Genomic DNA, 24,315 nt, shown 5'->3' with positions numbered 1-24,315 from the left:
TCAATTTACCTGAAATTGGAAATCTAAATGTATTGTGGGACCACAAATACGTGTGCCAAAAATTGTGAGTATTGGTCCATGTTTTGATATGGTCCCCATATAAAACGACCTCCCGATTTGGGGTCTTGGGCTTATAGAAACCGTAGTTTCTATCCAATTTGCCTGAAATTGGAAATCTAGAGGTATTTTAGGACCATAAAGAGGTGTGCCGAAAATGGTGAGTATCGGTCCATATTTTGGTATAGCCCCCATATTTCCCGATTTTACTTCTTGGGCTTCTAAAATCCGAAGTTTTTATCCTATTTGCCTGAAATTGGAAATCTAGAGGTATTTTCGGGTCATAAAGAGGTGTACCGAAAACGGTGAGTATCGGTCCATATTTTAGTATAGCCCCCATCAGAACGATCTCCTGATTTAACTCCTTGGGTTTCTAGAAACCGTAGTTTTTATCTGATTTGCCTGAAATTGTAAATATTCTGGTATTTTAGGCTCACAAAAACGTGTATCGGATTACGTTTTTATTGGTCCATTTGGTAATGCCTCCATATAGACCGACTTCACTTCTTGAGGGTGTAGAAGGCGTACTGATCATGAAAATTGCTTGAAAATCAATGTAAAATTTCCAGATTTTACATCTACAGATTTAAGATTTCAAATCAAGACGTTATTTTATAATTTTCTTGCACACTTACAAGAGATGTTAATGATTGCTCTAAAACTCAAATTAAAATGGTTCTTATAAATCCAGAATCTGATATAGTCCTCATAGGTGAAATCTTTAAATTTATCTTCGGGAAGTGTCCTCAAGTCCTCAAGCCCTCCTGAAATTTCAAAGGAAACCCTAATATTTGGTTCATGATGGTGGGTATTTAAGATTCGGCCCGGCCGAACTTACTGCTGTATATACTTGTTTTTACCATCAGTTTAACAACGGACTTTTTTCTGTGTATACCTCCTAACCTATTTAACATTGAGTTCATAATTGGTATTCTCTTTCCATTTCACCAGAATAGTATTCTCAATAAAATTGATTTGTGCTTTTAAACGAAAAAAAAAAAAATAACGAAATACGTCAGAACTTTTGGGGAAATTCCAAATTATATTTCAGATTTTTTACAGGTAGCCTTTCTACATACAAATCATCAATATTCAAATGCTGTTATTGTAATTTACGATTTTATTTGTGAGTTCTCGACAAAATACACTCAGTCCACCACTGGGATAGGTAACCAATAATTTATGGTCCATGTTTGGCTCTCCGTTTCGATAGTTTTGTTGAACATGCATAATTACAATTAAGGAAACACCGAATTTGATGACCTAATACATTCTTCCTCAATTACTCATGTGACAAATGTTCTTTTAGAACGTGTATACGGTGTAGCAGGCACGAAGTGTTATCAATTCGATAATTTTTTTGTGTGATTTTTTTTATCAATTCTAAATTCCAGAATTTGTCATTCGATATGAACACTTTTCGTATTGATTATTATTGAGTCTGTAAAAAAAAACAAAAAACCGCTAAGGAAATATGCCTGGATTTTCGATTATTTCCCCATGTAATGGCTTCTTCAAGGCATCCAGATTGACATAACCGAAATATTTACTTGCCTCAAAGCAACTTCCAAATGTTTTTCCGATAATAACGGCAATTTCTGATTATGAAAGAAAATGTAGGTTTATATTAGAAAATTTTAACTAAAATATTTTAGTAATTGCAACATGATACAAATTAGTTAGTAATTTTTGTCAAATTGAAGAAAATTCATTAAAAATAATCATTTTTTGTTTAATAAAATTTCATATTTGGAAAGAAATATTTGGAAATAAAAATTATTAAAATGACTTTAGCGCTATATGAAGTTCTAGACAAACACAATTTATTTATTTATTTAAAATATGAACTATTATATATGAAGTAAAATTGTGTACTTCATTTGCATAAAACGTTTGTTCTCATTTTTAGTTCACGTCATTAAAGTAAGCAAAATACAAATAAGGAAAGTCTAAAGTCAGGCGGGCCGATATACCCTTCACCTCTATGTATACCAAAATTTTCCACACCATTTTAACACCATCAAATTTTTTGGGGAAATTTTCTAAAGAAAATTTTTTTCAAAATTGTATTTCTATAGAAAATTTTTTTTTAAATTTTATTTCTATAGTTTTATATTCCCATAAACAAATATTTAAATATGAACCGATTTGGACAAATTTTTTACAAAATCTCTAGATTCAAAATTGAAATTGGTTAATTTCCGTGACGGACCACAATGTTAGTTATTAAAATATTGGAAATATTTAAATAGCATAAAATTTCGCAAATCTACATTTATGATTTATAGGTCGATACATACGAATTAGAGTAGGAGTACAGTTACTAGTATAGTCAAGTGTGCGAAATTTGGTGGATATCGGTTCAGATTTAGATATAGCTCCCATGTATATGTACGTTCCGAATTGCTTCTATATTGGTTCAGCTTTAGATATAACATAGCTCCCATTTAGAAAAATATGACCACAAATCTCACACAATCTCAGAGATGATTTCTTCATATTGTAATCATATCCCACATACTGTAATTGCATATTTAAGTTGCACCCAATTCGGGGCAATATAATGTTAAATTTACTCTCTGTGTAAAATATCTAGTCAGTTGGGGTAAAATCCCGTTGAAAATGGGTGTAAAATATGAAAATTTTTACCATATTTCCCTGATCTGATCTATATTTAAATCTGAACTGATTTCAGACAAATTTGGCACGCATAGGTAAAGGGTGATTCTTTTGAGGTTAGGATTTTCATGCATTAGTATTTGACAGATCACGTGGGATTTCAGACATGGTGTCAAAGAGAAAGATGCTCAGTATGCTTTGACATTTCATCATGAATAGACTTACTAACGAGCAACGCTTGCAAATCATTGAATTTTATTACCAAAATCAGTGGCAGAAAATCCGCTTTTTTATCGACAAATTTTGTTCAGCGATGAGGCTCATTTCTGGTTGAATGGCTACGTAAATAAGCAAAATTGCCGCATTTGGAGTGAAGAGCAACCAGAAGCCGTTCAAGAACTGCCCATGCATCCCGAAAAATGCACTGTTTGGTGTGGTTTGTACGCTGGTGGAATCATTGGACCGTATTTTTTCAAAGATGCTGTTGGACGCAACGTTACGGTGAATGGCGATCGCTATCGTTCGATGCTAACAAACTTTTTGTTGCCAAAAATGGAAGAACTGAACTTGGTTGACATGTGGTTTCAACAAGATGGCGCTACATGCCACACAGCTCGCGATTCTATGGCCATTTTGAGGGAAAACTTCGGAGAACAATTCATCTCAAGAAATGGACCGGTAAGTTGGCCACCAAGATCATGCGATTTGACGCCTTTAGACTATTTTTTGTGGGGCTACGTCAAGTCTAAAGTCTACAGAAATAAGCCCGCAACTATTCCAGCTTTGGAAGACAACATTTCCGAAGAAATTCGGGCTATTCCGGCCGAAATGCTCGAAAAAGTTGCCCAAAATTGGACTTTCCGAATGGACCACCTAAGACGTAGCCGCGGTCAACATTTAAATGAAATTATCTTCAAAAAGTAAATGTCATGGACCAATCTAACGTTTCAAATAAAGAACCGATGAGATTTTGCAAATTTTATGCGTTTTTTTTTTAAAAAAAGTTATCAAGCTCTTAACAAATCACCCTTTAGAATACCACTCTCTGCGCCACATGTCAATAAATCAGAGTGAAACTTTGATCTCTGGTGGTCATATAAAATCGGGAGGATTTTACTTTTTTGTTTTTTTTTTATAATATATGAATACGAGAACTTTATAGATCGCAAAAATATAATAAAATTTCGAAAAATGAAATCTATATTCTAAATTTATAGCACCAAATAGAATCAAGCTAGATAGCTTCCTAAAAATGTCTTTACACTAAAAAAATGAACTCTATATTTCACTAAAGCCAATTTAACTTTATTTTAGTTCATAGAATTATTACGTTTGGAGAAAGTTTATTTTACTCTAATAATTTTTTGCGTTTGTTACACTCTTAGAAAAATATGTTTTTCATATGTTCCGATATAAATGTGTTTCGGGCACAATTTTAAAACACAATATATTTAAGTGCAAACATGTAATGTCCTAAACTAACACTAAATGTTTGGGACATCTATGTTAATATGTTAGAATATATTATGTTTGGGGCATGAATGTTTCATAAAAATCATATGTGTGAATGCAAACATATATAAATGTACAAATTTCGACTAAACATACATATGTTGTGATATTTTATTCAAAGCGACAGAGAGAGAGAGAGTATAGAGAAAGAAATAAAGATGGAAACCGGGAGAGTTGACGAAAGATATCATCATAACACAGCGAAAGAATCAGAAGAGAACAATTTCTGTGAAACCGCTGGTGTGTTGTTTCGGAAAACTGTTTTATGATAAGGCCAAAAATTTGATATGCTTAAGTCTAAATATTATTTAATTTGAATAAAGAGAATAGACATTCGGAACCAAGAGAATAGACATTTGAAAAACAAACAACATATGTTTTCGCCTTGAGAGCAACATTTTATGTATGTGTGGACATGTGTTTTGTTTATCATTTTGGCATTATGGCACAATTTTTTTTCTTGGTTCGTTAAAAGAAATCAGGTGTCTTCATAAAAATAACGAAAGGGCACTATACTCGTTTTAGAGTTGAGACAGTAAAATGAAATAAGGAGGGAATAGTGAACAATTACACAGTAAAATGTATAAAAACAAAGTTTAGTTCCCCTTTATTAATAAGTAGTCCAAGAGGAGTTAACGGATACCTTCAAATATAAAAGCGGGCATTAAGTTCGAGTTTTGCAGCTAAAACAATTTAAAAAGTTTATTTTCCTTAAAATGAATTATTAAAGAAAAAAAAAGGCATTTTAGACCGATGGTGTTAAATGCTAGTAAAAAACTGTTCACGCCTAAATAAATTTATGTTTATATTATAAAATTATTTATGTATGTGTATACTCGACTCCACGTTCTTCTTTTGTTAGAGTTTTTGAATTCCTTCCAAATTTTAAAGTTTTGTACCAAAAACAGTTTTTTGTTACAAAATTGTTATTTTTGCAATGAAAAAATAATATTTTATCCAAAAATCAGTCAATTTCGTTTATATCAAGCACTGTTAATGACTATAAATCTTTAATAACCCATATTTCGAAGTTTCATTATAAAAATTTAATATAAAAAAAGTGTTCGGTCAGAGCAGGGATTGAACCCACGACCCTTTGCATGCAAGGCAGACATGAATTAAAATATTTCGTGGAAGTGAAAATACCGAGTATGTTAGAGAATGAGCACAATCGTCTTTGGTAAAAATTCTTCCAAGCATATAATATTTGTGGGCTCAAAATGCTTCGAAACATATACTATGTTCACATAAAACAAACATATTAATGTTTCGGCAGTATCCAATAATATATGTGCTTCCTGCAAAATATGTTTGGAACATATGTTAAAGAAGTGATTATTGAGGGTGTAGTTAAACATAAAGATTTACTAAATTCGTACTTCTCACTAAATAGTTCATTGTTTCTTTGAATTTGTAATTTTTTCTACAAATGGATCCATCTTGAACTTCGTATGGCACTAAAGCCATTCTTGCAATTTTGAACTTTAATTTTTCATTCAAACTACAAACTTTTATTTAACAAGTGAAAAAAAAAATTAATCATAATTTTTCTTCCTGATGGGTTCACTGTTTATAATCTAAACCACATAGTGGTCAGGGTATAATTACTTTGATCTGCCAAAAAATGTGCCTACCAGAAATATTAATTTTAGACCCCATAAAATATATACCGATCGACTCAGTAAAGGGTGATATGGTCAAGGGAAAACGCGTGTAAATCGGTGAAATCGTTTATTTAAAAAATCAAATTAAATTTCTTTTTCAAGTTCAATTAGTATAAAATTCAGGAAAAATATTCAGTTAGGCTTTCGCTTTTCCAAATCCGAATTGCCGGGCCTCACGCTTGACACCTGCCATCAGATTTGGTACAGCTACCTTGTCCACCTTCTTCGCCGCAGAAAGCCAGTTTGCCTTGAACTGCTGCTCGTCCTTAGCAGTTTTTTGGTCTTCTTTAGGTTCCGCTTGACAATAGCCCAGTATTTCTCAATTGGGCGGAGCTCTGGCGTGTTGGGAGGGTTCTTGTCCTTGGGAACCACCTGCACGTTGTTGGCGGCGTACCACTCCATGGCCTTTTTACCGTAATGGCAAGATGCCAAATCCGGCCAAAACAGTAGGGAACAACCGTGTTTCTTCAGGAAAGGTAGCAGACGTTTATTCAAACACTCTTTCACGTAAATTTCTTGGTTGACAGTCCCGGAAGCTATGAAAATGCTGCTTTTCAAGCCACAGGTACAGATGGCTTGCCAAACCAGATATTTCTTTGCGAACTTTGACAGTTTTATGTGCTTGAAAATATCTGCTACCTTTCCCCTTCCTTTTGCCGTATAAAACTCCTGTCCCGGAAGCTGCTTGTAGTCGGCTTTGACGTAGGTTTCGTCGTCCATTACCACGCAGTCAAACTTCGTCAGCATCGTCGTGTACAGCCTCCGGGATCGCGCTTTGGCCGTCGTATTTTGTTTATCATCGCGATTTGGAGTCACTACCTTCTTGTAAGTCGATAGTCCGGCTCGTTTTTTGGCTCGATGCACGGTTGTAGACGATACACCCAGCTTATTTGCGGCATCTCGGAGAGAGGTTAGGGTTTCGCTTGAAACTACCGGCAACTCTCTTTGTCGTCTCAGTGGCTTCCGGTTTTCGATTTCCCCCCGATCCAGACTTCCTGGCTGTCGACAAACGTTCCCCAAACACTTTAATTACATTTGTAACGGTTGATTTGGCAACTTTTAGCGATTTTGCCAGCTTTGCGTGCGAGTAGCTCGGATTTTCGCGATGCGCGAGCAAAATTTTGATACGCTGCTCTTCTTGCTTGGACGGCATTTTGACAACTGAAGAGTGAATTCCAAAATCAAAATACGAGCAACATTCTACACACACACACCTTGAGGGGTGTTCAGGTTTTTTAAATGCAAAATTGAAAGAAATACGTCAAGTTTATATTGACCAAAATTTGACCGTAGCACCCTTTATAATAACTTTGATCTGCCAAAAAAAGGTGCCTACCAGAAATATTAATTTTAGACCCCATAAAATATATACGGATCGACTCAGTATCACCTCCTGAGTCGATTGGTGTCCGTCCGTCAACCCATGTATTTTTTGTTCGCACGATTCCGGTCGCAATTATTAACCGATTTTGATAAAATTTGGTATGTGGCGCTTTTTTGGCACAAGGGCAAACGCTATTGAATATCGGATCAAATTTAGATATAGCTCCCATATATATGTTATGTATCATCCGATTTCGATAAATAGAGTCATTTACTAACCGATCTTCTTCAAATTTGCTACAAAGTAATATTATTTGGCACCCTTTAAGTGTGCAAAATTTCATCGAAATCAGTTCAGATTTGGATTTCTATAGTACTTACTTTATGTGCTAAAAATCATCGAAATCGGTCAAGATTTACCTATAGCTCCCATATATATGTACCGCCCGATTCTTGAAAATGTTGTCTTAATAGCCTTATTTATTAACCGATCTTACTCATATTTAGCACACAGTAACCTGCTGTGGTGTCAACTAAACCTGCAAAATATGATCCAAATCGGTTCAATAATCAAATCGGTCACTAATAATTTTTTTTTACCATAGTGGCCTCATTTATTAACCGATCTTACTCAAATTTAGCACAAGGTCATCCTCTGTGGTTTCAACCAAACCTGGAAAATATCATCCAAATCGGCTCAGATTTAGATATAGCTCCCATATATATACATCGCACGATTTTCCCAAATTTGGCCATAATACACTTATTTATTAACCAATGCTACTCAAATTTCAAATTGTTATATATTTATTACATGTAACTCTTACATAATAAAATTGCCCGATTTTCACGAAATTTGCTTTATTACCCACATTAATAGAGCGATTTTCTTTTTTTTTAATAATGGACTCAATATTAGTTATATACTAACTCTGTAGGTGCAAAATCAACAATAGCAACAATTATATATAATATCAGACATTTCTGATCATATTGTGACAAAACTCCCACAAAACAAGTAAGGAAAGTCTAAAGTCGGGCCGGGCCGACTATATTATACCCTGCACCACTTTGTAGATCTAAATTTTCGATACCATATCACATCCGTCAAATGTGTTGGGGGCTATATATAAAGGTTTGTCCAAAATACATACATTTAAATATCACTCGATTTGGACAAAATTTGATAGACTTCTACAAAATCTATAGACTCAAAATTTAAGTTGGCTAATGCACTAGGGTGGAACACAATTTTAGTAAAAAAAAAATATGGGAAACATTTAAATCTGAAGCAATTTTAAGGAAACTTCGCAAAAGTTTATTTATGATTTATCGCTCGATATATATGTATTAGAAGTTTAGGAAAATTAGAGTTATTTTTACAACTTTTCGACTAAGCAGTGGCGATTTTACAAGGAAAATGTTGGTCGAAATCAGTAAAACATATATATGGGAGCTAAATCTAAATCTGAACCGATGTCAACCAAATTTGGCACGCATAGCTACAATGCTAATTCTACTCTCTGTGCAAAATTCCGACTAAATCGGAGTTAAAAATTGGCCTCTGTGGGCATATGAGTGTAAATCGGGCGAAAGCTACATATGGGAGATATATCTAAATCTGAACCGATTTCAACCAAATTTGGCACGCATAGCTACAATGCTAATTCTACTCCCTGTGCAAAATTTCAACTAAATCGGAGTTAAAAATTAGCCTCTGTGGTCATATGAGTGTAAATCGGGCGAAAGCTATATATGGGAGCTATGTCTAAATCTGAACCGATTTCAACCAAATTTGGCACGCATAGCTACAATGCTAATTATACTCCCTGTGCAAAATTTCAACTAAATCGGAGCAAAAAATTGGCCTCTGTGGTCATTTGAGTGTAAATCGGGCGAAAGCTATATATGGGAGCTATATCTAAATCTGAACCGATTTGGCTGATATTTTGCAAGTTTTTCGAGACTCATAAAATAATCGGATGTACGGAGTTTTAGGAAGATCGGTTGATATACACGCCAATTATGACCAGATCGGTGAAAAATATATATGGCAGCTATATCTAAATCTGAAATCAATAGGGATCGTCTTTGAGCCGAAACAGGACCCTATACCAAGTTTTAGGACAATCGGATTAAAACTGCGAGCTGTACTTTGCACACAAAAATACATCAACACACAGACAGACGAACAGACAGACAGACAGACGGACATCGCTAAATCGACTCAGAATTTAATTCTAAGACGATCGGTATACTAAACGATGGGTCTCAGACTTTTCCTTCTTGGCGTTACATACAAATGCACAAACTTATTATACCCTGTACCACAGTAGTGGTGAAGGGTATAAATATACCCCTTAATGTTCTTAAATATGGAAATGCGGTTTATCTCTCAAACCTATACCAATGTTACCCCACAAAAGCTTATGTAGGTAGTTAAAAATCCAAAACTATCAGTAAATTATCGTTATTTGAAGAACGCATTATTTGAAGAACGCATTAAAAAATATAATACAATATAGTTAAATTTTCGCCCAAAGTAGTTGATATTTTCCATAAATATTTTTCTGTCTACCGTCTCTACAGGGGTTAATACTACAATCGATTCTAATTATCCCAAAACGAAATTATCAAATCTCTGAGCTAATACCCATTTCACGATTGGACAGTCAAACAAACATACGAATGAAACGAAAAAAGTAGAAAACTTGACTTTGAACTGCCTGAAAGCAAAAAAAAAAAACAAAAACAACAAAACTGAAATTTTTATTTAAGCCCATTTTAGTATGTTTTGTTGTCATATTTTTTGTGAATGCAATTTCTAAATACGAGTAGGACAAGTTTTGAGAAAGACAGTCTATGTTTTAAACCTCTCTTACTCACCACTATGAATGGTTAACGCATAGAGCAGTGCAATATTTCAATGCAAATAGTGATGGCTTTTGAGAGAAAAAGCTTTTGGGAGATCACTTAGTATAATCCATAGAGTTGCCATATCTTTCATATATATGCAGATTATCTAAATAATCCTGATAATTTTCTTTGCACTAAAAATTCGCAATTATCGTCATAATCAAAAATATGCGAGCGTGGTGGTGGCAGATATGAAAATCTGGATTTTTACGATGCCCGTCAGTCTGGCTATCTGTTGTAATCAGGCTACATCCTTCAATAACGGACCGATAGTACTGAAATTTGGGCAGACACGTATTTTGTCTACAAGAAGGTCAAGTTCGAAGATCGGCCCAAGATTCGATTTTGCCCCCATATAAACATTAAAACTTTTATCCGATTTGCATGAAATTCAAAACGTAGATGTACTTTTGGTCCATTAATGGGTGTGCCGAATTTGGTGTGAATCGGTCAGTGTTTTGGTACTTTTTTCGAAACAAGTGGTATTGGTGCGGCATTGTTTTGAAATTCCAAATTGTGGAGTCTATACGTTCAATCTAAAGCACAAAGGTGCACATATTTTTCCTCCAGAATACGTAGAATTTTATAAGGAATGTAGTTAAGAAAATATAATAATAATCGATCTTAAAACTATCCTTCTAGATTCAAAATAAAGACTCCACTTTGTTCAAATTTTGCAAAAAAAAATAAATTGTAAGGCCCATATCTCGCAAATATTAGATATATTCGCACACACAGGCAATGTTTTTATTGAGTTTTTTAAGTTCTATCCAGCAAAGCAAAAATCATGAAAATCGGTTCATAATTGCGCATTTGCCAAGTAAAACAAAATTTCATACATCCGAGGTGTCCAACTTTCAACGTCTATAGCCCATCCCGTGAACCCGCTAGGGACCTACAAACCTGTAAACATAGAGGAAAACATCTCAGCTTTAACACAAAGAAAAAAATATCTTGATATCTTAATCCATTCAAAAGCGATTTGGAACTACTTTGGTTTGTAAAATTTAAAAAGAAATAATTATTTTTGTCATGAGATATCTACTACTTTTACTCGAAAGAATTTGTCGAGTAACTTGTAGTAAAAAATTTTTAATAGAGACATGCATTTTGACATTGTTCTGTTTACTACTTTTACTATTTTTTGGGGTTGAGGAACGGTTTCTAGTAAAAACTAGTAAAAGTAGTAACTAGTAGTACGTAAAGGAACACAACTTTTGTGTTCTTAGTTTGAAAAAATGATTGTTTTTTAATTAAAGACTTAACTGTTTTCAATCACTTTCTTAAGGCCTTAACGTATAAATTGTTTCAACCTTTATATATTGCAGACAATAACGGGATAATTCTATCAGCCACTGCTGGTAATTCCACTGGAGTAATTAAATCACGTCAGGGGGATTTAAACGGTCCGAAACAATTTAAAGCCTATTTTATTATAGATTTCGATACAAGAAATGATCGGTGAGCCGATATGGTACAGTCAGAGGATGATATAGTCGTTTTATTTCCATGAAAATATATGTCCAATAGTTCCTCCACCATCTCCTGTGGTAAACGAATTTTGACCATAGTTTTGATTATTATTTGAACAGCTCCATTTTAATCTAATTTCGACGGCGTTGATATATAATAAAATAGTTTGTGAAGTAGGATTTTAATGGAATATACTGGCAACTCTATTTCTCATCGATAAAATTGAGACATCTTCAGTGAGTTATGTTGCTGAGAGTACAAACAAACCAAAACAAAAAACTAATGCAGTACAATGAGCGGCTTAAAACAGGCCATGTTCCCAAATAAAAAAAAAAAACAAACTACAACCGAAACACACTCAGGCACGCATACATACTTTCGCCAGAGCTAACTAAAGACAGAGAGTGAGCAAGTAATGGGCAAAAGACTATAAATAAATGTTGCGAAGCTCGAGAAGATTCATAATATAAAGAGTCGTCTTCACAAAACGTTCGTATAATCACTATCGATCAGTCATTTAAAGCCACTCGCAATAGAAGAGTAGTTGTCGAAGAGTATTTTGAAACGGAATTTAAATAAAAATACAGTATTTTTTATGAAATTATAACGATAATGTCGAATAACGAATAATGAAATAATTGTATAAATATTCAAAAATAATTCTCATATTAATCTATCAAACACTCAGCAGTGCGTGTCATCAGCTCTACAGCTAATTATTCCTATCTTCTCGTAGAAGAGCAATTGTTTCGAGCTAAACTAATTTAATCAACATTTGTGGATTTACCCAGTTGCAGGTGTAGTGATTAAATGGTGCATTTTAACTATTAATAGCAAAAATAAAACAATGCAACAAAACTAAAACAGACCAGCACCTAATCATTCCAAGCTATTTCCTCTTAGCAAAATCAAATTCCAATTGAAAACATCAACATTGGCTGTCAGTTTATCTGTCAGATATTAATCGACGAAAAGTGTAGATATAATAAAAAAAATTGTGAGGAGATACTAATAACGTCTGTTGATTTCATCAGTTGTGATTTTTGTGTTATTTTTTGTAGTGCGTTTGCTATTGTTGTATCGATTTCGGTGATCAGTAACGAAGGTGGTGTGGCGTTGAAAAAAAAAGAAAGTTTATAACAACAACAATAACATCTTTTGTGTTATACAACCCACTATTATTAATTGTGAGTCTGTATGTGAGAGTATATCTTTTTTGAAATCGACCCCCTCTCCCCGCTCTATACATCAGATCCCACCCACAAATCTCCTGTAACAAAACAGAAAAAGGATCGAAAAGAAAGAAACAATAAATCCCACTACGAAATTAAGTGTGAAAACAACCTACGTTAATTAGTTCAAACAGCAACAACAACAACAACAACAACAAATACAATATTAAGTGGTTCATCACCATCATCACAGCAATGGCTTTAAAATTCAACTTAGCGAAAGTTTCTCTGGCACTTTGCCTATTCCTAACTTTGGCTAGTCAACACAGCCATCAGGCATCGGCATCATCGATACCAATTTGGGAATTTTTGACACGCAATGAAAAGGTAAGATTTCTTTTAATAATGATTGTAGGAGTGTTTCTTTGTGAGGGAAGCAATTTTGTAACGTAAATTGAAGTACGCGTTCTTAGGCCAACTTCATATAACATTGGCATTAAAATATGTAAACATCTTCCGGTTTATTCGTTTTTAAGATACCCATCCTTCCCTTAACTGATATTTGCAGACACTAACCCAAAAAGAAATCCCCATATTGAGATATGAAATAAAGTCCCAAAATATGAAGTAACACCCCAAATGGATATGAATTAATGCCCCAACATTTGGAAAAGAAGAGCTACAATCAGGATTTAATAAAAACGATTAATATACAAAATAATAAAAAAATAAAAAAAAAACAAATAAATATTTAAGTTAAAAATTCCATTAATTCTAAGATAAATTTTATTTTGAGGATATTTTATAATTTGGCGTTATATATTCCATCAGACAAGTTTAAAAGCAATTGAATTAAAAACAAGTATATACAGCAGTAAGTTCGGCCTGGCCGAATCTTAAATACCCACCACCATGAACCAAATATTAGGGTTTCCTTTGAAATGTCAGGAGGGATTGAGGACTTGAGGACACTTCCCGAAGATAAATTTAAGGATTTCACCTATGAGGACTATATCAGATTCTGGATTTATAAGAACCATTTTTGTTCGAGTTTTAGAGGAATCGTTAACATCTCTTGTAAGTGTGCATGAAAATTATAAAATAACGTTTTGATATGAAATCTTAAATCTGTAGAAGTAAATTTTACATAGAGTTTCAAGCAATTTTCATGATCAGTGCGCCTTCTACACCCTCAAGAAGTGAAGTCGGTCTATATGGAGGCATTACCAAATGGACCGATAAAAACTTAATCCGATACACGTTTTTGTGAGCCTAAAATACCAGAATATTTACAATTTCAGGCAAATCAGATAAAAACTACGGTTTCTAGAAACCCAAGGAGTTAAATCGGGAGATCGTTCTTATGGGGGCTATACTAAAATATGGACCGATACTCACCGTTTTCGGCACACCTCTTTATGACCCGAAAATACCTCTAGATTTCCAATTTCAGGCAAATAGGATAAAAACTTCGGATTCTAGAAGCTCAAGAAGTAAAATCGGGAAATCGGTCTATATGGGGGCTATACCAAAATATGGACCGATACTAACCGTTTTCGGCACACCTCTTTATGGTCCTAAAATACCTCTAGATTTCCAATTTCAGACAAATTGGATAAAAGCTACGGTTTCTATAAGCTCAAGACCCCAAATCGGGACGACTTTTTATATGGGGGCCATACCAAAACATGGACCGATACTAACAATTTTTGGCACACATATTTGTGGTCCTACAATACCTCTAGATTTCCAATTTCAGGTAAATTGAATAAAAACTGCGGTTTCTATAAGCCCAAGAAGTAAAATCGGGAGATGGGTCTATATGGGGGCTATACCAAAATATGGACCGATACACACCATTTTTGGCACACGTATTTGTGGTCCTACAGTACCTCTAGATTTCCAATTTCAGGTAAATTGAATAAAAACTGCGGTTTCTATAAGACCAAGAAGTAAAATCGGGAGATGGGTCTATATGGGGGCTATACCAAAATATGGACCGATACTCACAATTTTTGGCACACGTATTTGTGGTCCTACAGTACCTCTAGATTTCCAATTTCAGGTAAATTGACTAAAAACTGCGGTTTCTATAAGCCCAAGAAGTAAAATCGGGAGATCGGTCTATATGGGGGCTATACCAAAACATGGACCGATACTCACCATTTTTGGCACACCTCTTTATGGTCATAAAATACCTCTAGATTTCAAATTTCAGGCAAATTGGATAAAAACTACGATTTCTATAAGCCCAAGACCCCAAATCGGGAGGTCGGTTTATATGGGGACTATATCAAAACCTGGACCGATATAGCCCATCTTCGAACTTGACCTGCCTGCAGACAAAATACGAGTTTGTGCAAAATTTCAGCACGATTGCTTCATTATTGAAGACTGTAGCGTGATTACAACAGACAGACAGACAGACAGACAGACAGACAGACAGACGGACAGACGGACATCGTTATATCGTCTTAGAATTTCTCCCTGATCAAGAATATATATACTTTATATAGTCGGAAATCGATATTTCGATGTGTTACAAACGGAATGACAAACTTATTATACCCCCGTCACCATTCTATGGTGGTGGGTATAAAAATAAGACAAAATATTATTATCATTTTAAATTCATTACAAACAAGTAAAGTAGAAAGTGACTATATCATACCCTAAACTACACCTACTGAATTATTAAACATAATCATTTGTGATGTCACAGAAAAAAATATCACCAAAATATTTCCAATTAAAAAGTTGGTAGAAGTTGAAAATTTTTTCAATTAATAAATTAATTATTATCATTTTAAATTTATTACAAACAAGTAAAGTAGAAAGTCGGCCGACTTTATTATACCCTAAACTACACCTACTGAATTATTAAACATACACACAAACAATTTTTTTCTGATTCAATCACGAAATTAATTGATCCAATTAATTTTTTAATTGAAATGTCTTCAGTCACAGAAATGATAGTATCAATTAAGAAATTAATTGGAAGTCATTTAAAAAATTAATTGATACTATTAATTTTTGTGATTGATTTTTGTTTCAATTAAAAAATTTGTAGAATCAATTAAATTTTTAATTGAATATTTTTAAAAAATCAATTAGGACTTTATTTGGAAAATTTTTCGTGAAATTTTTTTCTGTGTAATCATTTGTGATGTCACAGAGAAAAATATCACCAAAATATTTCCAATTAAAAAGTTGATTGAAGTTGAAAAATTGTTCAATTAATAAATTAATTGATACAATTAACTTTTTAATCAAGATAGAAACCTTAAGTTAATTAAGTCAATGATTGAAAATTTGTAATTAAAAAATTAATTAATACAATTAACTTTTTAATCAAACCCGGAACACTAAGTCAATTGAAAAAGTGATGGATATTTTTTCAATTTTTATACCCTGCGCCACACTGTGGAACAGGGTATTATAAGTTAGTGCATATGTTTGCAACACCCAGAAGGAGACGAGATAGACACATGGTATCTTTGGCAAAAATGCTCAGGGTGTGCTCCTGAGTCGATATTGTCCGTCTGTCCATAAACACATTTTTGTAAACAAAGTCTAGGTCGCAGTTTTAGTCCAATCGATTTCAAATTTGGCACAAGTATGTGTTTTGGCTCAGGATAGAGCCCTATTGATTTTGGAAGAAATCGGTTCAGATTTAGATATAGCTCCCATATATATATTCCGCCCGATATGGACTTATATGGCCCCAGAAGCCAGAGTTTTAACATAATTTGCTTAAAATTTTGCACAAGAAGAACAATTAGTACTATAGTCAAGTGTGCCAAATTTTATTGAAATCGGTTCAGATTTAGATATAGCTCCCATATATATCTTCCGCCCGATTTACACTCATATGTGGCCAATCTTTTACTCCGATTTAATTGAATTTTGCAAAGGGAGTAGAATTAGCATTGTAGCTATGCGTGCCAAATTTGGTTGAAATCGGTTCAGATTTAGATATAGCTCCCATATATATATTTTTCTGATTTCGACAAAAATGGTCAAAATACATTTACATAACATTTTCCTTGTAAAATCGCCGCTGCTTAGTCGAAAAGTTGTAAAAATGACTCAAATTTTCCTAAACTTCTAATACATATATATCGAGCGATAAATCATAAATAAACTTTTGCGAAGTTTCCTTAAAATTGTTTAAATGTTTCGCATATTTTTTTTATTAACATTGTGTTCCACCCTAGTACACTGAAAAAAATATTGTCGTGAGGTCAAAGATTTCATGTCTTTAAAATACGAATACAAATTTTGCTTAGCATAGAAGACGCATTTCTCTAAAAAAAATGTTATTTTCCTTGTCCAAAAGTCGATAAACTTTTCAATGAAGTCGTATTGTCCTTATAATTAAGTGATTTGACTTAAAAATGGGTATCTTAACATGAAAGAAAAAATTTATAGGCTAAGGTCAACTTGACTTTAATAATTCAGAAAAATTCTTTAAATTTAATGAAATTGTCTTTAAATTTGTTGTCTTTTTGCATCTTGACTACAAAGCAAAAAATCGTTCAAATATAGGACATGTTTTTCAAAACTTTATTTTAAAGAAGTTTTTTACTTCAAACATAGCATAATTTCTACTGGAAGTCGAGTCCTAATTTGGAAAACAAAGTTGCCGTTAACTCGTTTTTAAAGGACTTTGATAGCATATGAAGAAAAAAAGTTGAGAAAGCGAAAAATTAAAATTTGCTTCCTAGAAGCAAGTACACAAAACCTAAATTTAAAAGAGAATTGTGTCTTAAAAGTATCCTTACTTGTATTCTCCACTTCTTTGGCTCGGAATCAATACCAAATTTTTTAAAGTAAAGACAAAATCTTTGCTTTTTTTTCAGTGTACATTAGCCGACTTAAATTTTGAGTCTATAGATTTTGTAGAAGTCTATAGAATTCTGTCCAGATCGAGTGATATGTAAATGTATGTATTTGGGACAAACCTTTATATATAGCCCCCAACACATTTGACGGATGTGATATGGTATCGAAAATTTAGATCTACAAAGTGCTACATAGTCGGCCCCGACCGACTTTAGACTTTCCTTACTTGTTAACTATAAATTTATTTCAAACAATCAATTTTTTAATCAATGGATTGCAATCAACATCAATTAAATTTTTGATTGAATCAATTAAACAATTAATTGAAATTTGCTAATGAAATCAATTATTTTTTTAATCAAGTCTTTTTTAATGTCCAATTAAAACTATGATTGATACTATCATTTTTGTGATTGAAGACATTTCAATTAAAAAATTAATTGGATCAATTAATTTAGTGATTGAATCAGAAAAAAATGTTTGTGTGGTATCATTGATATAGGTTTGGGAAATAAACGACAATTCCATATTTAAGAACATTAAGGGGTATATGCTTATGGGAACTTCATCTCAATCTGAACAGAAATACCTTGATTTTGCATCTACACAGAAAAACAATAATACTATTTTTGAGTAGTTGCGTAAGAAAAACTTCTTCTGCTGTGCCGAATAAGGTGTGTTTAGGTCTATGTGTTGTTAAAGTTCTCAAATAGACCAATCCCACGATTTACTTCTTGGGCTTCTAGACACCGCAATTATTCCCCGATTTACCTGAAATCTAGGGATATTTTATGTGGACAAAGACCTGTGTCGACTTTGGTTTATATCGGTTCATATTTTGGTAAAGCGCCCATTTAGAGCGATCTTCCGTTTTGAATTATTGGGAATGTATGACCGCATTTATCCGATTGTCCTAAAATTCAGTGATGCCAATTTGGTGCTTTTAGCACCCACGACAAACATGTTACATGTTCCCCGCCCAATATAATATATATAACAATTTGCTCTTGAAGCATGTTTGAGGTGATCATATTCATTCTCTGGGTGCACTTTCAATGAAAGGATCGAGAATATAACTGTGAATTGGAAGGAGAATATGGTAAAGATATTTTTATCTCAACGTCATAACCGCAAAAGTCTAAAGTATACTTTTTTAAAAAGTCGAAAAGCTGACTTTTTTTGCAAAGTCAAAAATAGACTTATAGAAATTTGCGATAAAAGGTAAATCGTAGACCTTTCCAAAATTTAAAGATGTATATAAATTTGGAGAAGTCGATTTTTGATTCGTTTTACAACTGCAGCGAAGGTACACTGCCAACCTATGTTTTAGGATGCACAATTTACAAAATATTAAGCACAAGTTTCCTTAAAATAATGAAATTTTAATTAAAAAAAGTTTATAATCTTTGCTTCAACTATTTTTTCCATTAAAATTAGGACACAGTTTGAAAATTTGGGTCCCTTAGTTAAAGTCGAATGTCTTTGAACTAAGAAAAATTTTATTTAAAAGTAAAGAAACACATTTTTTATTTAAAGAAATCGTCCGTAAATTAACTGAAGTATTGGATCTTTAGATTTAAGATTTAAACTGGCAGTTGTTTGTACACACAAACAAATATTTTTTGTCTTCAATCACGAAATTAATTGATCCAATTAATTTTTAATTGAAATGTCGTCAATCACCGATATGATAGTATCAATTACAAAATTAATTGGAAGTCAATTAAAAAATTAATTGATCCAATTAAAATATTAATCGAAACTATTAATTTTTGTGATTGATTTTGGTTTCAGTTAAAAAATTTGTTGAATCAATTAAATTTTTAATTGAACTTTTTTTAAAACTCAATTAAAATTTTAATTGGAAAAATTTTCGTGATAATTTTTTCTGTGTACGTGAATAGCTTTATTAATATACCGCTAAAATAGAAAGAAAATTCCATAAATGAGATCTGTATCCTAATTTTAATTTTATTTAACAGATTTAAAGACAGATAGGTCGCTAAAAATGTCTTTATATTAAAGAAGCCGCATTTTTGGCTCGGAATCAATACCAAAATCCTTAGGGGAAAATATTTGGATCCAAGTAAACTATTTTTAAGTGTTGACCACCCAAATTATTTCACCATTAGAGGCAACCCATCAGTTACATAAACCTAACAGCGCTCCTATCCTTATCCTATATGATTTTAGTTGGAAAAAACTCGATCAAATTTAGATATTAATCTCATATATGTATATAGTCCGATGTTATAAAATATTACCATTTTAAATTTAAAATTTTTGATGAATGTAAGCTCACTTATCCACATAAAAGTATGTCTCTAAAGCAGATCACAATTTGCTCTCTTTTGATTCTCTCAATTTTTTGCGTTGATGTCTTTTGTTATCTATCTCCGTCGCCATCTTTATCTTTTTATATATTCTCTCTTGCCCTTCTAAATTTTTTCATACGAATTCTGTATCCAGACACACAGAAAAAAATCTCAAGAAAATTTGTCTAATTAAAGTCTTAATTGAATTTTAAAAAATATATAATCAAAATTTAATTGATTCAACAAATTGTTCAATTGAAACAAAAATCAATCATAAAAATTACTAGTATCAATTAATTTTTTAATTGCCTTTAATTGATACTATCATTTCTGTGATTAAAGACATTTCAATTAAAAAATTAATTGGATCAATTAATTTCGTGATTTAATCAGAATTTTTTTGTATGTACATTATATTTAGGAAAATGCAATGTCCCAAACATAACATGCATATTAATATATATGTGCCAAACATGTTATACTAGTTTATGAACATTATATGATTGCACTTAAAAATGATGTGCTAAAATCTTGAGTTCCAAATATGTAATTTTTACACTGAAAAAAATAGTGCCGTGAGGCCAAAGATTTCATGTCCTTAAAATACGAATGCGTGTTTTGCTTAGCATAGAAGACACATTTCTCTGATATGAAGTTTTTTTCCTTGTCCAAAAGACGATAAACTCTTCAATAAAGTCGCTTTTTATACCCTTCACCACTACTGTGGTACAGGGTATAATAAGTTTGTGCATTTGTATGTAACGCCAAAAAGGAAAAGTCTGAGACCCATCGTTTAGTATACCGATCGTCTTAGAATTAAATTTTTGAGTGCAAAGTACAGCTCGCAGGTTTAGTCCGATTGTCCTAAAATTTGGCATAGGGTCCTGTTTCGGCTCAAAGACGATCCCTATTGATTTTGGAAAAAATCGGTTCAGGTTTAGATATAGCTGCCATATATATTTTTCATCGATCTGGTCATAATTGACGTGAATATCAACCGATCTTCCTTAAATTCCGTACATCCGTATATTTCATGAGTCTCGAAAAACTTGCAAAATATCTGCCAAATCGGTTCAGATTTAGATCTAGCTGCCATATATAGCTTTCGCCCGATTTACACTCATTTGCCCACAGAGGCCAATTTTTTGCTCCGATTTAGTTGAAATTTTGCATAGGGAGTAGAATTAGCATTGTAGCTATGCGTGCCAAATTTGGTTAAAATCGGTTCAGATTTGGATATATCTCCCATATATAGCTTTACACTCATATGACCACAGAGGCCAATTTTTAACTCCGATTTAGTTGAAATTTTGCACAGGGAGTAGAATTAGTATTGTAGCTATGCGTGCCAAATTTGGTTGACATCGGTTCAGATTTAGATATAGCTCCCATATATATGTTTTTCTGATTTCGACAAAAATTGTCAAAATACCAACATTTTCCTTATAAAATCGCCACTGCTTAGTCGAAAAGTTGTAAATATGACTCTAATTTTCCTAAACTTCTAATACATATATATCGAGCGATAAATCATAAAAAACTTTTGCGAAGTTTCCTTAAAATTGCTTCAGATTTAAATGTTTCCCATATTTTTTTTACTAAAATTGTGTTCCACCCTAGTGCATTAGCCAACTTAAATTTTGAGCCTATAGGTTTTGTAAAAGTCTATCAAATTCTGTCCAAATTGAGTGTTATTTAAATGTACACAGAAAAAAATTTCACGAAAAATTTTCCAATTAAAATTTTAATTGAGTTTTAAAAAATATTCAATTAAAAATTTAATTGAATCAACAAATTTTTTAATTGAAACAAAAAGCAATCACAAAAATTAATAGTATCAATTAATTTTTTAATTGTATCAATTAATTTTTTAATTGATACTATCATTTCTGTGATTGAAGACATTTCAATTAAAAAATTAATTGGATCAATTAATTTCGTGCTTGAATCAGAAAAAATTTTTTTTGTGTGTATGTATTTGGGACAAACCTTTATATATAGCACCCAACACATTTGACGGATGTGATATGGTATCGAAAATTTAGATCTACAAAGTGGTGCAGGGTATAATATAGCCGGCCCCACCCGACTTTAGACATTCCTTACTTGTTTTCTTATAATTAAGTGATATAATTTAAAAATGGGTATCTTCAAATGAAAGAAAATTTTGATTGACTAAGGTCAACTTGTCTTTAATAATTGTGAAAAATTCTTAAAAATTATTGAATTTGTCTTTAAATTTGTTGTCGTTTTGCATCTTGACAACAAAGCAAAAAAGCGTTTAAAAATAGGATATGTTTTTCAAAACTTTATTTTAAAGACGATTTTTACTTGAAACATTGCATAATTTCTACTTGAAATCGAATCTGAATTTGAAAATGTAAGGTGTGGTTAACATGTTTTTAAAGGACTTTAAGTGCACGTGAAAAAAAAATAGAAAAAACAAATATATTAAAACTTACTACTTAGAATCAAGTATGTACTTAACTTAAATTTAAAAGACAAATCTGTCTTAGAAGTATCCTTACTTCAATTCTCCGCTTCTTTGGCTCGAAATCAATACCAAAATCATTAATGTAAAGACAAAACCTTTGGACTCGGGCATGCATTTTTTTTCGGTGTACACCGAAACATACGGAAAACAGTCTTTTTCAGCCGTGTATGTAATTTTGCAACGACTCCAAAATTCGCAATCGTAATCAGATTTGAGATTCAAAGAGACCCCGAATATATATTCTTTTAATTTTATTGTAATCAAACATGATCAATTATAATTTCAATTTGGATCTTATAGATGAACCATCCTTTGTGTATGAATATTTAAAAAACCCCTTAATGTATTATTAGGTCAGTAATTGTAAGATATAAAAATAAACTTTTTTTTATCACTTGACGAGTCTCTGAATGTTAATTGCATGTTCGTGAAATATGTGTAACGTTAAATAAGATACAATCATATCAATTAAATCCATGTTTTTTTTATTAAATGATACATTATTTGATATTTTAGGATGGCCATTAAGAAATATTGAAATATTCTTTTTTATGTTCATGAATTTCAGAAAGAAACTCGATAATGGATGGTAATAAAAAGTTGAGTTTGATTGCAATAATTTTTACGTTTTTACAATAATGTCAAAAATCTATAAAAAGATTTTTTCTTCGATTTGTGTTAACCTCATTATAAAAATTACTCAAAATCCCTGTCACAAACAATTACTAATTGCCATTGTTTATACAAGAATTACTTGTCATGTCATGTTTGTTCAGATTGCAATGTGTCTAGATTTTTGCACAAAATAATAACTCTGGTTATCACGAATAAGATTAATTTGATATAAAACCATAAATAAATATGAATAAAAAGATATACAGAGACTTTAATCGTGAACCGGTTAAACAAATAATATATAAATTATAATTAAAGCCAATTTATAATTGTCATTTTCTTGTAATTTGACAATTCAAAATTTTTATTAAAAATAAAAAAAAAAAAATTCCCCCTACTTTTGATAAGTATGGAAAGGTAGATGGATTAATGGGGCATACATGATGAAGAATTCTCTTTCTAAATTATAATTTATAATTATCGTTTCTTATAATTTGACAACTGAAAAAGTTTATTAAAAAAATAAATTTGATAAGTGCGAAGATGTATATGAAGTAAATGAGGCATACACGATCAAGAAATCTTTTTGTAAAATTATAATTTATAATTGTCATTTTTTTTATAATTTGCCAACTCAAAATTTTTAATAAAAAAAATATTCCCTGCTTTTGATAAGCGCGATTTCTAAGACCCATATTATTTCGGTTGAAAAGAGGAGCCTATTTTTTCTGTCTCATGTAGCTAGACATATAGGTTGCTTTGAAATATATAAAAATTTCAATTTTTTTTGGTTTAGGGTGGATTTGTCAATTTTTTGGGGGTGGTCACGAATTAAGGTCCTTTTCGCTCTAGGACGCGTAGTTTAGGAGATATGGGCAAAAGAAGTTTTTCATATAAAAATTTCAATTTTTTTAGGTTTTGGGTGGATTTGTCAATTTTTTGGGGGTGGTCACGAATTAAAGTCTTTTTCGCTCTAGGACGCTTAGTTTAGGAGATATGGGCAAAAGAAGTTTTTGATATAAAAATTTCAATTTTTTTTAGGTTTTGGTGCTGAAATTTGGTACATGGTGTTGGTATATGGTCTCTAACAACCATGTAAAAATTGGTCCACATCGGTTCATAATTATATATAGCCCCCATATAAACCGTTCTCCAGATTTGACCTCCGGAGCCTCTTGGAGGAGCAAAATTCATCCGATCTGGTTCAAATTTGGAACGTGGTGTTAGTATATGGCCGCTAACAACCATACCAAAATTGGTCTTATCGGTCTATAGTTATATATAGCCGATCTCCAATCACACAAAAA

General features: G+C 32.3%; 1 protein-coding gene across 1 annotated transcript in view; it reads left to right on the top strand.

Annotated features, from left to right (window-relative positions):
• Positions 1-12,026: 12,026 nt before the first annotated feature.
• Positions 12,027-24,315, top strand: part of Reg-5 (Rhythmically expressed gene 5) — an 89,234-nt gene continuing 76,945 nt past the window's right edge. The window contains exon 1 of the mRNA XM_075310250.1: positions 12,027-13,123. Coding sequence (XP_075166365.1) covers positions 12,992-13,123 — 132 coding nt within the window. The 5' untranslated portion in view covers positions 12,027-12,991. The remainder of the gene's footprint in view (positions 13,124-24,315) is intronic.

This window comes from Haematobia irritans, chromosome 5 (genome assembly GCF_050003625.1).
Source record: "Haematobia irritans isolate KBUSLIRL chromosome 5, ASM5000362v1, whole genome shotgun sequence".
Classification (NCBI taxonomy): domain Eukaryota; kingdom Metazoa; phylum Arthropoda; class Insecta; order Diptera; family Muscidae; genus Haematobia; species Haematobia irritans.
Note: the sequence above shows the minus strand (reverse complement) of the source record. Positions and strands in the feature narration are given on the sequence as shown.